Raw genomic sequence first — 15,015 nt, 5'->3', positions numbered from 1 at the left:
TAGTTTAAATCCATTACTCCTTGTCCTGTCACAACAGGCCTCGCTAAAAAGATTGTCCCCATCTTTCCTATAGGCCCCCTTTAAGTATTGAAAGGCCGCAATCAGGTCTCCCCGCAGCCTTCTCTTCTCCAGGCTGAACAACCCCAACTCTCTCAGCCTGGCCTCATAGAAGAGTTGCTCCAGCCCTCGGATCATTTTTGTGGCCCTCCTCTGGACCCGCTCCAACAGGTCCATGTCCTTCTTGTGCTGAGGGCCCCAGAGCTGGACGCAGTACTCCAGGTGGGGTCTCACCAGAGCAGAGCAGAGGGGCAGAATCACCTCCCTCGACCTGCTGGCCATGCTGCTTTTGACACAGCCCAGGATACAGATCAATAGTATTTTTGCCTAATGTAAGGGAATTAAGTTTTCATACATACATAGAAGTAAACAATCACATGACATTCATGACATTTGCTGATAGATGCAACTCCTTTGTGCTCCTGAGTCTCCAGACCCAGCTGAGGTCTTGTATCTATGCAGTTAAATCATTGACTTACCTCTGCTTTCGATAGACCCTCCGGTGGTATAAGATGCTGTAGTACAATGAAGCTATTCTAATCAGCTAAGAAAACTAAGAATTTGGCCCTGTTTCTTTAGCCTTGTTTAAAGATTAAGCACTAATGGTGAAATGAGAAATATAGTGATAAAAATTACAATATGGAAGCACAAGTGGAACTGAAGGGAGAAGCTTTTTTTTACATATCCTACCTTTGTAATTACAGTTATTTCCACTGTTCCTTACTGACTGTTGCAGTAGAATGTAATTGTGCCTGACATAAACAGAAGTCTGATATCCTTGTCTTTGTGCTACTAATTAAGTCCTCAGTTGCTGAATTAGTGAACCAAAATGGAAAAAAAATATAGAAATTACTATGAACTTAATAAAATATCTTTTTATGTAATTTACAATGTCATCTAAGAACACCAGTAAAGGACTATTCCCTTATTGATTTTCATTTTGATTAGCAACAACATAAAAAATAAAAAACACACAATATATTTGAGAAGGTACTGTCTAAATTCCATTTTAGCTTCTCTTTTTCTTCTCTTTTTCTTAAACAGAAATGCAATTTAAAACTTTAGGTTTTGGGGGATGAAATCTTCTATGGTTTTTTGCTGTTCTAGAAATGGATTGTTTTGGAAAATGAAAGAAAAAAACCCTTGCGATTTGTTCTTATTAGTGCAGTAGGAAAAATAGTAACTTAGCAGTATTTTCCTAAGGACCTTAATAGCCAGAACTGTTGAGCACAATAAGAATGTAACTTCTGGAAGTATGCTGACCTGGCATGGTGTTTTGGTGGGAGAAAAGAACATGGAAATGAGCACATTAGAAAAAATAGAGAAGCTGTCAAAAAAAAAAAAAAGTAGTTTCTGTTAACCTGCTAAGCTAGGTTACACAAAGCAGTACCTCTTTTGAGAAAACATGACACATAACCTTTGCCAAGCCTGACACACACGGCCTGCTAGTGTCATTTTATTTTACTAGAATAATTTCTAGGAGGGAGATTAAAAATATTTTAAGGAGAAAATCACAAGAATGAAAAAATGTCTGCGTAGTTCCTACATTCTGCAATACTTAAGTACTCTGATTTCTCTTCCTTTCAAATGTTTTTATTTACTCTTTCAGAGTCCCTTTCTCTTGCTGAGAAGACACAGTCATGAGGATTCATAAGCTCATGGGGAAAAAAGGCCTCAGGCCAAACAAGAAACCACCTCTTTAATGCTGATAATGCAGCTACTTGGTGTAAAGCTATGGGACAGCTTTGGTGTTGTTTTGGAAGTTGGAGGAAAATCTGCAATTTCAGTTTTATTTTTGTTCTTCAAGGAGACTGTTCAAGAGACTTATAGAGGGTTATTTAGGCATTATATTACTTACTGGTTTGCTTTTTCCTCTGAATAGACCAGGTACGCTTCTTACCTTGTTTTTAAGGTAGGGTTACTAGAAGTGATTGAATTGTTTTTCCCAGCTGGATCTTCATTAGGGCTGACTCCTGTGGTCTCTGAGAAACTGGAATGGGAGCAGAAATGAAGGCAAGAATATAGGCCTTGTGGAGGGAATATTAATAGATGCTGAGTAACTACAAAGAAGCTGTTTTTCAAGACTTTTTTTATCTATATAAAGCACTTGTTGTTTACTGGAAGAGGATTTCTAGTAGAATCCATGTGATGATTAGGTTTATGTAGAGAACATGTCTACAGAAGAATGACAAATAAGCTCATAAAGATTATACTTTTAGTATTTGCCTTCTAAGCAAGGCTTGTAAGGCTTCTTGATGTATCTGATGTACAGTTTGTAATGGTATATTTAGTTCCCAAACTGACTGTTAGCCAAGTGAGGCCTTAGCTCATTTTCCATTCTTTCTTTAGTCAGGCAAAACTATTACCGAAATCAGTGGGAGACTGGATAAAAACTCAGTGAGGACTTTGGGATGTGGCTTGTTGATGATAGCCAAATATATTGCAAACAGCTGTTGTACATTCCTGTCCCTGCAGATAATATTATCAAGGACCCTCTCCCCTAGGAAGGCAGATTTCTGCCACGGGACATCTGGGACTCTCTCCGTTCCCCGGGGGTTGCGTATGCTGCTGGATCTGGTACCAATCTTGGACAGAGTGGAAACACTGAATTACTCAGTTTTAGGATTTTTCCAGTAGATGGCAGGATTGGCAAGTTCTTACTTTTCTAACTCTGCCGTAGTTTGTTCATTGTTGGCTGATGAATTGATATTTCTGGCAGAGAACTTGAAAAAGGAAAGAAATTTATTACTAAAATTTTACTGTATTACACTGTGCCAGGTTCAGTTTTGCAGAAGATATTGTGCCCAAGAGTATAAGTCATTTTCAAATGAACAGCTCCAGGTTTACTGAATGTTTCTCTTTAACTCCTCAAGTCCCATACCATTCACACCTGCCTAAATGGATTAAAATAACCTCAAGACTCAGCCTAATTCAACTAAAGCAATATCGTATTTAATGTTAATAATATGCTGTACTTTATTACGCCTACATATTACAAGAGCTAGAAAGGATGTGTGATGTTATTACCTACTATGTGTTTTAACAATATCTGGGAACTCCACATCATAGTTCTACTTTAGGATTTCCTGAACATTTTTTCCATTGATTTGGCAGTTCTTAAAAACTAAGTGATTTAGGGTCTTAAATTCAATTTTCTAAAAGGACTCTGTGTCTGTGCCCTGAGATACCTAGGCATCCAAGCCATGTAACCATGGTTTAATAAATCACTACACATCAGCTGAACCACATCAACTGTCCATGACTCTGTTCCTAACCTGCAACAAATATAAGGTAATGTGACTTAATGTGATCCTTCTTCATTGCTTTCTTTTCATGGAAATAAGTTCTTTGCTTTTTATTTGGCATGAACAGAATGTATAATTTTATGAATACTGTGAGTCAGCTGAAGTAATTTATTTTTAAGCTGCAGTAGTTTATATGTTTGAACTAATTTTTTCCATTGAATTTAAATGAAAATTATTCTCCAAAATTGTTAAAGCCCCAATTTAAAGGGGACTTAGATCCAGATCCATTAAAAAAACTAGACACTACAGGTGTGGCAGGATTTGACCTCTAGGGATCTCACTTTCAAGTGGATACCTGGACCCAGGACAATATGCCAAAACTTGCCCTAGACTGCTCTGGGACAACTGGGCACCTGAGAAAGGTGATATTAAAAAAACCCTTAGACTGAATGAGGTGATGCCCAGAATCAGGAAATTAACATTACCATGCTCAGAGATAGACCTTAAACTCCTACCCTCTGCCTGTGGGTTACAGCCAGACATTTTTGTCTGTGGGATGCAAACTCTTCTCCTGCAAGTTATGAAATTTATAAGGAACCTTATAACTGTTTTTTGTAATGACTCAAGTGCTGCTTCCATATAAGAGGTTAACAATAAGAGTACTAATCTAACAAATGAGTCCCTCAGCTTGGCAGAACTCAAATCCATGTTTTACATATCCCAGAGATTTCTCTAATCCCTAGGCTAGAGGGATGGCCTGTATGGGGATAATTTGCATCCTTCATACTGAGGTTCTGATAATGTTTCTATGGCATTGCAAGATACGCTGAATCATAAGGGGATGAAAGAGTGTAATTTTGCTGTGCAGTGGTTTGTATGCTCAGATGCAACTCGCTCCTAGCCTGTTGTCAGAAGCCTGGACTCTCCTCCTTCATCTGAGTGTTAGGTGCTGTTCCAGTGATGAGAAATGTTGCTAGTACTGCTCTAAATTTAATGGAAAGTCATTATGACAGCATGGGGTGTGGGTAATGATCCCCCTCTCTGTGTCTTAAGCCTGAAGGACTGGATATCTTAGGATGCTTGACAAAGCCAGACAAAACCATAGCTGACCTGATTTAGCACGATGATAGTCCTTCTTCAATCAACAGGTTCATCTAGAGATCTCTAGAGGTGCCTTCCAACCAACATTTCTGTAATGTGTAAATAGGCACTCCTGGATCACAGTTTTGGATTTGGATGGACATACAAGGTGTAGAAGTCCTGTCTCTTTGCCTGGCTCCTAAGCTCTAACATTATTCAGGTTCTTTTGACAATGTATAATTCCCATTTTCATTCTGAATCTCTCTGATTTTTTCTTGAGTTGAATTTAAGAAGTCTCAAAGCTGTGTTTCCTAACAGCTTCAGTAAAATTCCTGCTTTTTCTGGAGATTAAAGATAGTCTGTCAACTTCATATGTCTCAGTTCTTTTTTTTAACCTAGTACCTGAAATTTCACCCAGTGGGTAACTAGCTTTTTTGGGGGGGTCATCTGTTGGGGGTGTACGTCTCAGTCAGGCATGGGGCAGCAGCAAGAGAGATGCTACACAGGGTTGGGGCAGTGTCTCCCTTGCTGCAGGAACCCAAGGGCCAGAGACAACTGTCCCATGGACTGACCAGCTCCATCAAGCACACAGGGTGGAGGAGCTGGAGAGATGATGGGTGTCATGGAATGAATACTTGATTCGCCAGCTGGAAAAAAGTGGAGAATCAGGTAGACTAAAATGGAAAGCATAAAACTTGAAGGTGTGCAACCTCTGCAATATTAAAAAAAACCTCAGCTGCAGTTCTCCAGTCATCTGAGCCTTGGACATGAGGGGAACAGATGGTCTGTGTAAAGGCAGGCAAGATTCAAGCTGTTTAAAATCTGAGCATTTTAGTATTTGGTTACAAAATCAAATTTGGCCTAACCTGCAAATTCATAGATAAATTGTTCAAGTTAAATTGTTACCAACAGAATGTGAAAACCTTTGAAATGTCATTCATCAATGATGTTATTCTCAGATTATATTTTATCATCATGTAACACTGAGGAAAACTGGCAGGAATGAAAAATGATTATGACAGAAAATGCTACAAAATATGTAAACATTTCCCTTGTTTCACATAGTATTAATATAGGGAGTAAATTTTGCAATCCAGCACAATAAATGTTAAAAAATCTGATGCTCAAAGTCATCAGAGAACATGAAGAGTTATCTGAAAATATCTCCACAGGAATCTAAAGTGACAGGAAGATTTTGAAGAAGAAGGTGGAGAGCCAAGGAGTCTGAGATTGAACATACCGTGGGGCTTGCTGGAATAGGACAAAGGAGATTCAGCAAAGGGAATGAGTGAGGTTAAGAAAGCTCTGACTGAATTAAAAAGGAATGTGTTCCTTCTGAGAGAAGGAAAAAAAATCCAAAATTTTTTAGAAAATTTGAATAACTATCCAACATTTGCTTGATTCAAAGGGAATACAAGAACAGTTCAACACTAGTGAAATTAAATATTCAGTGATAGAAGTAACTTCAACAGACAAGGATCTGATAAATTTCTTAAATGAAAGTCAGTGTGGGGGAAGACTATATGAGGATGAACAAAACACTGTGCTTGAACTCTGAAGTGGAGCAGACATGGAGTGCTGAGCCCAACATACATTTTAAGACTTTTTGCAGACTTGGCAGAAACTCATTAAGACATAAATGTACATACAGTACAAGTTGCAGTTAGCACCACAGCTTTATGGTAGAGACAATATGGACAAATAGGGTATTCTCTTTCAAGTCTGAGGAATTTTATTAGGTATTCCTTTTGAATAAAATAACTTCTTGATGATTATTTTAAGTTCCTCTTCCTTTCTCTTTGTACTGTGACTCTGGGATTGCTGATTAGACCCTTTTCTCTCTGAAATATAGAGGTGGGTCATTCTTTCTCTACTTTGCACAGTTGTTCTCCATTTCAAGTAATATGTTCAGATCAGATGAGATTTAATATTTCTGCAAGCTTCATATGAAAGACACATGCAAAGATAAATATAGTCTGGAAACCTTCTGAATCTACTCAACAGGTTAATGAGCATGAGTCTGTAAGCTTCTACAATACACAAACTACTGGTTTCAGCTATTTTAAGTACATCAGATTTGGTAATGTGATTAACCTGTTGAAGAAATTACCTTTCTTATGCAGAAATGTTTTTTCTCATGCCAAACTCACTGATAACTCTTATGTCACCCTTTTCCCCACTTCAGCTCTGTGGTCACTGAAATCAATGTTTTGCTTCTTACTCTAGTGGGAGTAGGATCAAGCCAACAGCTTTCAAACCTTACTGACTAAGGCAGAAATGCTGACTGTTCAACTCTTTTATTAACACAGACTCATTTCGACACTTAACAATTCAGCCCTTTTTTTTTCAATTGAAAAAGGCATGTTTGGCCATGAATCAAAGTGCCTTTTATATGTGTGTATCCTTCTTAAGCCTCAAAAGGATTACCAGCTTCCCTTCTCTGTTATTTTAGTTATAAATTGATTTAATACAGAATACAATTTGAGGCTATCACATTCCCTTCCCAAGGCTTAATTTTCACTGGTAACGTGACTAAGGTGTGTCAAACAGTAACAATCGACGTGAATCATGCACTAGAAGGTGATCAAAAGATTTGTTCAAACACATATATAAATCTCAAGAAAGATTATGGAATATGCCTGTATCCTTTATATGCTGACATAGATAATTTATTACTTCTAAACCTGAAGATTGTATTTATATCCATTCACACTCAGGAGTTTGTCTGAATGGTTTTACTGCATACTTACTCTGTCAACAGCAGTATTAGATTTCTGACATGCAGCCACTAAGTTTTAGATCTTATATCTATTGAACACACCTGTGAACTGAATTCTGTCTTGGAAATAGGTTTTATTTATATAAAATATAATTTATGTCAGTTTCTGCTTTTGTGACCAGTTATTCTGCTGGGTGAAGATAGCAATATCATTTCAGAGAAGGAGATTGTTGATTTCTAGGTAAGTTAGAAACAAAGAGCTATTTGTGTCTCAGGACTATGTAACTGAGAGGAGCAATCGTAGCCTGGACTCATCCTACACAATCATGGGAACTGGTAAGTAAAGTTCCTGTGTCAACTGGGGTCAAAGAAATTCTTGGGAAATAAATATTCTACTGTTTTATACTCTTTATAAAGCCTGTGAAATTGGAAACTTTTACTCTAAAATGTTATTGCCTCAGGTAGGGGGAAAAGTAAATTTTCATGCACAGTGGGATGTTAAGCCTGCAGCTCTTGCCTCACATAAAGCAGAAATAGTGTTTCTACTTCCATATACATCACACTGGAAATGTACCTGTGTAAAATATGTTTAAGCAGCCTAACATAAAATAATATCAACTTTCTGGAACTATAAGGAGGAAAGAGTAGTTAACTTCAAAAGATTATTGCAAGAATATTGATAGAGATGGGAAACCTCCCCCCATATCCATCCTGACTCCCTCTACAATTTAATTTCAAGAAGATGAATGTTCTGTGCCTGTGATATGTATGCAAGGATCATCCAATAAATCCCAGTCAACATGTCCATTACATAGACAGCGAAACTGTTCCTTATAAAGAACATGTGATTTTTCGCAAGAGACCACGTGGGGCAGTACAGGACTCTGAAGTAAGCTTTGCAGGGGAAAGCAACCAGGCACCTTCCCTCATTCTATTCAAAAAGTTAGACACACTTTGCTGAGACCTGTCCTCCAGTAATAAACACAAATGGTAAAGGCACTTGAAAGAAAAGTTTAAAAGAAAATTATAAAGAAACCAGTTATGCAATTTTGCTTCTGAGCTAGGGTTGGGAAAGAGAAATCACCACTCCTGGAGGCCAGTCTCCCATTGCACTGGAAAGTGCCTGAGCATTATTACATGTTACTTTTAATTCTAGCTTAGACTGCAAAAGATATCTCTCTTCTGAGCAATGCATCAGCACACCAGCTGGAAGTTTTGTTCCCAAGAACAACGGGGCAGAGAGGTTGTGCAAGAGGTCCTTTGTTCAATTCAGTACAAAGTTAAAGAGAGTGACAGTCATGGATTGCTTGAGCTAATTTGGCTGACTTTGCGCTAAGCTAGACCAAAACCACTCTCATGTTCTGTTTCATCTGCATTTCTATGGGACAAGTAACCTTCAGCCTAAAACCAGAAATGAACAGCTCAAATTAGGCTTAAAACCTGCCAGCCATTTGCAAAGCAAATAGTGCCTAAGTCTTGAGAGAACACAGAATAAGAATAGAAGCAAAGTAGAGAAGACTAGAGCCAGTTTTCATCAGTTTGAGACATTTGAAAATGCCTTCTCAGACAACTTTAGAGGATTATGTGTTGCGTTCCCTGTATTGATTATGGAGCAGTTACTATAGATATATGAAATTTTACAATAAAAATTAGAATATATTTTACAGTTTTAAGAAAATCCAGTATTCATTATTTAATGGTATGTAGGATATATCATGTTTGCTGGAAACATAATTTATGCAGAATATTGTTACAAAATTGTAGGTAAAGCCACTCATCAGAGAAAGTTTAACTGTATAATAAGAAGGGCGGGGGGGAGAGAGAGGGAGAAAAAGAGAGCAAGAGAGAGGTGGGGAGGGAGAGAGGAAGAGGGAGGGAGAGGGAACACCTCTATTTATTGTCAATGAGTATGGAAACCTGCGCATTCAGGTATGTGTTTTGCTGCACTCTACTCTGCTTGAAGCCTATGAAAGATCTATTACTGCAAATTTAAATTAGAGGTTTTGAAATCAGAAGTGACTGATGATGAAACAACCAAGATGATTACATTTTTCTACTGTAGAGGATGCACCAGTGTTTTACCATATCAGATGCAATATTATTGTGGCATAATATGCTGCATAAACGTAGCACCAGGATGTATTTCAAGATCAAATCTATCTAGGCTATATATTAAATCATATTTTAATCTTTGTTTTGGTTTGCAGCCCCCTGAACACATTCCAAAGGAGATATAGTCTCCTCCTGTAGCAAAATTGACTGATAACAGGCTTGCTTTTCTTAGCTATGTGTCATGGGCACCCTAGCAACAGGTTTCCAGGGTCCCAAGACCTGTTGGGACCTGTCAAAAGAACTGAGTTACGATAAGGTACCTTCAATATGATTGCAAAATAACTGAATTATAAAAATTCATTTTCTACACAGTCATTTCTCTTGTGACTGGAAATGTGGTGTTTGAGCATGATATTTGCAAAAGCATTCTGGTGAACTGCACTTCTAGTAAACCTGCATTTTCTTACAAGTAGGGAAGGAAGATAAAAATGACCAATTTACCTGTTAGTTGATAGATGTTGAGAGGGATTGGTAAAATGGGGATAAACAGCTGCGGTATTTGGTGAGCGAACCAGCTCTGCCTTTTCCTGCTGGGTTTAGATTGAAGAACAAAATTATGTAGGATAGGATTTTTTTAGAGTGCTTAACATTGGCCTACAGGTCTCAGCAATAACAAGGTAGGCAATGACTCATTCAGAAAACACAGAGTCTGAATCACACAGTATTTTCTTCACTTGGACAAACACTTCTGAACAAAGAGAAAAGTGTTTAGGATTGGTTCAAGTATTTTTAAGCTCAAGTTACAGGTTTTTAATATGTAACAGCAAGTGTTTGCCAATTTGAGCTTCTTAGGGAGCTCAGATGTATAGATAGGTCAAGATCCAAGAAATCAATCCCAATTATTTTTTTCAGTTTTCTAATCTTCCACTGATGAATCATGAGAGGCTGAATCCCAGACCTCTCCTGTTAAGGGACAGAGAAAAATGTGCTCCAGTGGATTCAAGAATATTACTTGCAGTGCTTTGAAAAGCCTCAATATTTAGACAGAGGGTGACTAAAACATTATCCTCTTTGCCACTAATATGGTTAGGGATTTTAACCTTAAAAGTATTTTGCAATAATAACTTGAAGTTCAGCTATTTAGGTGGCACTTTTCCTTGTGTTAAGTTCTGTATTTACTTTAGGCTGTTTTCTTAAAAATACAGTTTAAATTTATACTCGTAAGAATTAAACAAAATACCAGCTAAACACTTCTTTGTTTATAACAACTTTTCCCCAAGGAGTAAATCTTCTCTTCCAGTTAATAGTAAATGATATGGGATGGACTGCACTCAGCACTCTTTTTCATTAGGCTGATGTGCATTTCATGGCAGTGCTTTGCTGTGAGATGCCATGTCACTACTTGGAAGACATTAAAAAAGTGCCAGAAGGGGAGCATAAGAAAGCTATGTTGTTGTTTCAGTTCTGGACCCTCTTGAGCTGTCTCCTGTGTTTGTGAAATTGTATAGTTTTCAGACTGACTGTGTTATGAACTTCTAATACACTGTTTAAAATTGCATCTCTTTAGTTACACAAGTCATCAAATTAGAGCACTGTTTCTGCTGGGTTCTTAAACAGGCAATGATGGCAGCGGTGGGCCTCAGCTAGAGAGTGGGGGGACACACGTGCTGTGTTGAGAGCTGCTGACCCTCTGGGAGCTTAGGAAAGCTGAAAGGTCACTGGAGTCTTTGCAGACAAAGGAAGCTAAAAACCAATTATGTTTGCTGGGATTTGTCCATATTACAGCTATGACTACCATCTTCTAATACACACGTCATAAAACTGATGAAATCATAGTTTTGCTAGCAGTAAAAAAGATTTCTTTTTTCAATCTCCTCTGTTTGCTTTATGTTCCTTCAGAGTTTTCGGCATTTTGAGACCATTCCTGGCTTTCAATCAAGTTGTTTGGGGGAATGTCAAAACAGAAAATAGAGCAGAAAGCAAGGGTTGTTTGTGTTAGCTTCATACAAGCATAATTCACATTAGCTTTGTCTGATTTACATTGCCATAAGCACAGGTGAATCAGGCCCCAAATCCCATCCTTCATACTCCTTTCTGTCTAGTCAATTAACTACTTCTTTAAGAAATGATTGAAGATGTTACATTTACATAAAAATGGAAAAAATACAAAGTGATTTCATACCTGTAAATTTGTTGCCTCTTCAGACCACCAGATTTCAAAGTCTTTTTGCAGCTTCATCTTGACTTTTTCCATAAGAAGCTGCAGGTGCTCAATCTCTACCTTCAGTCCTTTCAAGCGATTGAACACTGTTTTATAACTAATGTGAAAAGAATAAAGTGTATTACAGATCTTCCAACACATATCTGAAAAAAGCTTTATCCTACCTAGAATAATTACAGATTTAAACTACAAAAGAATGCATAATAATCAGAAATACAGGGGACATAGACAGAGTGGTGGTAGGAGGAGACATCTCATGTTTTGTAAGAGCTTCACTGGACAGTAAGTACAAGAAACTTATCCCACAAAGCTTTTATTTCACTAAAGAAATTAGTGAAATTCAAGTGGGATCAATATTGATTAACAATTAAAATACAGCTTCAGTCAAATATGTCAATTATTTCTTTTCATTTCTCAGCATGTTACCATTAATAAACAACTGGTCACCAGAGCCCAGATTCAGATAGGAGCTGAGACTGATTCCCCTTTCAGATGGAAGCTTCATTAATGAGGCCTCTCGGCTGACATATAGTTGGAGATTTACCAGTAGTATGAAATAGCCAGAATAACCTCACAGATTGTACGTAACATGAATGCTAGTAAATCACTTAGAACTGATATCCTGGCATCTATTTTCTTTTATCCTCCTAGCTACAGAGACATTAGAGCAAGGACTGGTTAACCAATGTGTATTCTGCATATTATTTACACTTAGTCAATTCTGTATAGCTTAAAGGTTTTCCGTAGGTCAAGGAAGGCAGGACATCTCTGAATCAACCAAAAAGGTTCACAATACATTTGGATTCAAACAGTAAGTTTCTAACACTAACCTCAGAGAGGACATTAACCTATTTTTATTTATTTTTAGCCATTAGCCCAAGCTTAAATTTTCCCCACTCATGTACTGTGGCACCTTACAGACAAACCAACAGCATATACACAAATTTAAAAACTATTAGTGAACTACAAAGCTGACATTTTTAAAACATCAGAGAAAACCCTGAGGGTAGGTGTGTGTGCAGAATTGTAATTCATAGAATCATAGAATCATAGAATCATCTAGGTTGGAAAAGACCTTTAAGATCATCCAGTCCAACCATTAACCTACACTACCAAGCCCACTCTAGACTAATCAAGGGTAGACCAGACTAAACCATATCCCGAAGTGCCACATCTACCCGTTTTTTAAACGCCTCCAGGGATGGGGACTCCACCACCTCTCTGGGCAGCCTGTTCCAATGCCTGACCACCCTTTCCGTAAAGAAATTTTTCCTAATTTCCAGTCTAAACCTCCCCTGGCGCAGCTTGAGCCCATTTCCTCTTGTCCTATCGCTAGCTACTTGGGAGAAGAGACCAACACCCACCTCACTACAACCTCCTTTCAGGTAGTTGTAGAGAGCGATAAGGTCTCCCCTCAGCCTCCTCTTTTCCAGGCTAAACAACCCCAGTTCCCTCAGCCGCTCCTCATAAGACTTGTTCTCCAGACCCTTCACCAGCTTCGTTGCCCGCCTCTGAACACGCTCCAGCACCTCAATGTCTTTCTTGTAGTGAGGGGCCCAAAACTGGACACAGTATTCCAGGTGCGGCCTCACCAGCGCCGAGTACAGGGGCACAATCACCTCCCTGCTCCTGCTGGCCACAGCATTCCTGATACAAGCCAGGATGCTGTTGGCCTTCTTGGCCACCTGGGCACACTGCTGGCTCATGTTCAGCCGGCTATCTACTAACACCCCCAGGTCCTTTTCGGCCAGGCAGCTTTCCAGCCACTCCTCCCCAAGCCTGTAGCGTTGCATGGAGTTGTTGTGTTGCATGGGGTTGTTGCAACATACTATCAGTATAATTTATTTTCTGAAGGATGGTAGAAGTAATACCTTTTTTTTTCTTCTTCAATTTGCATTCGAAGTTTCTCTTCTACTGGATCAAGTGTATTTAGCTCTTCAGAAGGGCTGGAAACAGCTGTAAGAGAAATGATCAGATGTAAGCAATGACTGTATGATGTCAAAAGAAGCAACTTTTAATTAGAATAAAAACTATTTTTTAAGAGGTAGGTAATCAAATATGGTTCATTAACCGTATCTCTCTTCTGGAAATGTTTCTTCAAATTCCTTATTTAGGCCTTACTTATAAGAGACACTTGATAACTAGTGATTTGAATGAAGTTGCTTTTAATTTTTTTTTTTTTCAGTAAAGACTGGAATATTCATTTTAGATATGAATAAAAGTGACTTTGCTAGTCCATTTTAAAATGGCATAAAACCCTAGGAAATGCATTCAACCTGACAGTTTGGCTACAAAGACAAGACCAGAACAGCAAAGTTGTCGCAAAATGAAGATACAACAGTAGCTGTGCTGGTGCCTGGAAATAGAGTAACAGAAAAAAGAGTAAAATACAAATCCTGAAGGAGAAATTAACTTTGGTAAGCAATAAATTCAGCCAATTAGTATAAATAAGGAAAATACCCTGAAACTACATGAGAAATTTTTCAAGGTAAAGGAGAACTGAGGAAATACCTTAAGAGTAGTCTAAGCTAACCTAAGAAAGCATCTTAGGATTTCCCTATATTCTTAACAGAGCTAGTTAGCATGCAATATACAACATGCTTATTCCGAGAGATGGCAAAACAGTCTTTCCATCATGGGTTATATGTTCAGCAGTGAAAGGAAATGTAAAGTTACCTACTAGTATTACAACAGTTTCTATTTCTAGGATGAATGAGAATAGCTTAAGGTTCCCAAGAAAACGTGTTTAACCTTTTTAACTGACGAAAAATGAAAGAAACAGAAGATTTGCTGTACAGTACATGCAAGTTTCCATCCTGACTATTATTTCTGCCAAGAAAATAAATTCTGTGTCATCCTATCATGAGGCCTGAGGAGCGCACCCACTCTTCAAGGAGAGGAATTCTGTCTGGCACAATAGGGCAGTAATGACCCCTCTCCACCTGTCAGTGTGCCAGCTGAAACCATTAATTGTTTGTTGTAGTACCCTGAACCTTAATACAGATGAAGCTGAAAGCATTTTATTTCACTTAGAGTACTTAGGGCAAGCATGTTAATACAGACGGCCAAGGAGGACAAAGCCCGTGCACAATTCTTATTTCATACATCAAAAGGCTTTGCTGGATGTGCAGATTACAAAAGAACAATAGCGTGATGACATTTGTGGTGGAGAGGGTACCCTCAAAAGATTCAAAAATAAACTGCTTGGAATGTTAAAGTGAACGCACAAGCCAGGAGGTGCAAACGTCATGGCAGAGGAGATGCTACAACAGTGGTGTTGTATAACAAGTTATACCTGAACACAATGGGTAATAAGGCGGCCATCATAATCATGCCAGAACCTTTAAGGAAAGCAGTAAACTTTTCAATGATTACAGGGGATCAGGATTTTCAATTTTGTCAGATTTCATCCTTAGGAGAAGATGTAATGTGGGAATGTGCAGAGCTACACAGGGAACTTGTGGGGAGACACTCACTGCAGAGCTCCTGAGGCTCCACGCTTGCTCTGACCTTCATGAATACACAGCATCCAGGCTTGGGAGAATTGTGCTCTTGTGGAACAAGCTGAAACGATTTAGGGAGCTACTGCCTCCCAAGTGAACCATGCTCACAGACCATGTGAGCATCCTTAATATGTTTCT

General features: G+C 38.4%; 1 protein-coding gene across 1 annotated transcript in view; it reads right to left on the bottom strand.

Moving 5' to 3' along the window:
* Nucleotides 1-15,015, bottom strand: part of KIF6 (kinesin family member 6) — a 175,242-nt gene that overhangs the window by 3,917 nt on the left and 156,310 nt on the right. The window contains exons 17-20 of the mRNA XM_075707136.1: nt 13,246-13,330; nt 11,336-11,471; nt 9,655-9,743; nt 1,958-2,047 (exon numbers count right to left, since the gene is read on the bottom strand). Coding sequence (XP_075563251.1) covers nt 1,958-2,047; nt 9,655-9,743; nt 11,336-11,471; nt 13,246-13,330 — 400 coding nt within the window. The remainder of the gene's footprint in view (nt 1-1,957; nt 2,048-9,654; nt 9,744-11,335; nt 11,472-13,245; nt 13,331-15,015) is intronic.

This window comes from Pelecanus crispus, chromosome 3 (assembly GCF_030463565.1).
Source record: "Pelecanus crispus isolate bPelCri1 chromosome 3, bPelCri1.pri, whole genome shotgun sequence".
Lineage (NCBI taxonomy): Eukaryota > Metazoa > Chordata > Aves > Pelecaniformes > Pelecanidae > Pelecanus > Pelecanus crispus.
The sequence above is the reverse complement of the archived record's forward strand: the minus strand, read 5'-3'. Positions and strand labels throughout refer to the sequence as shown.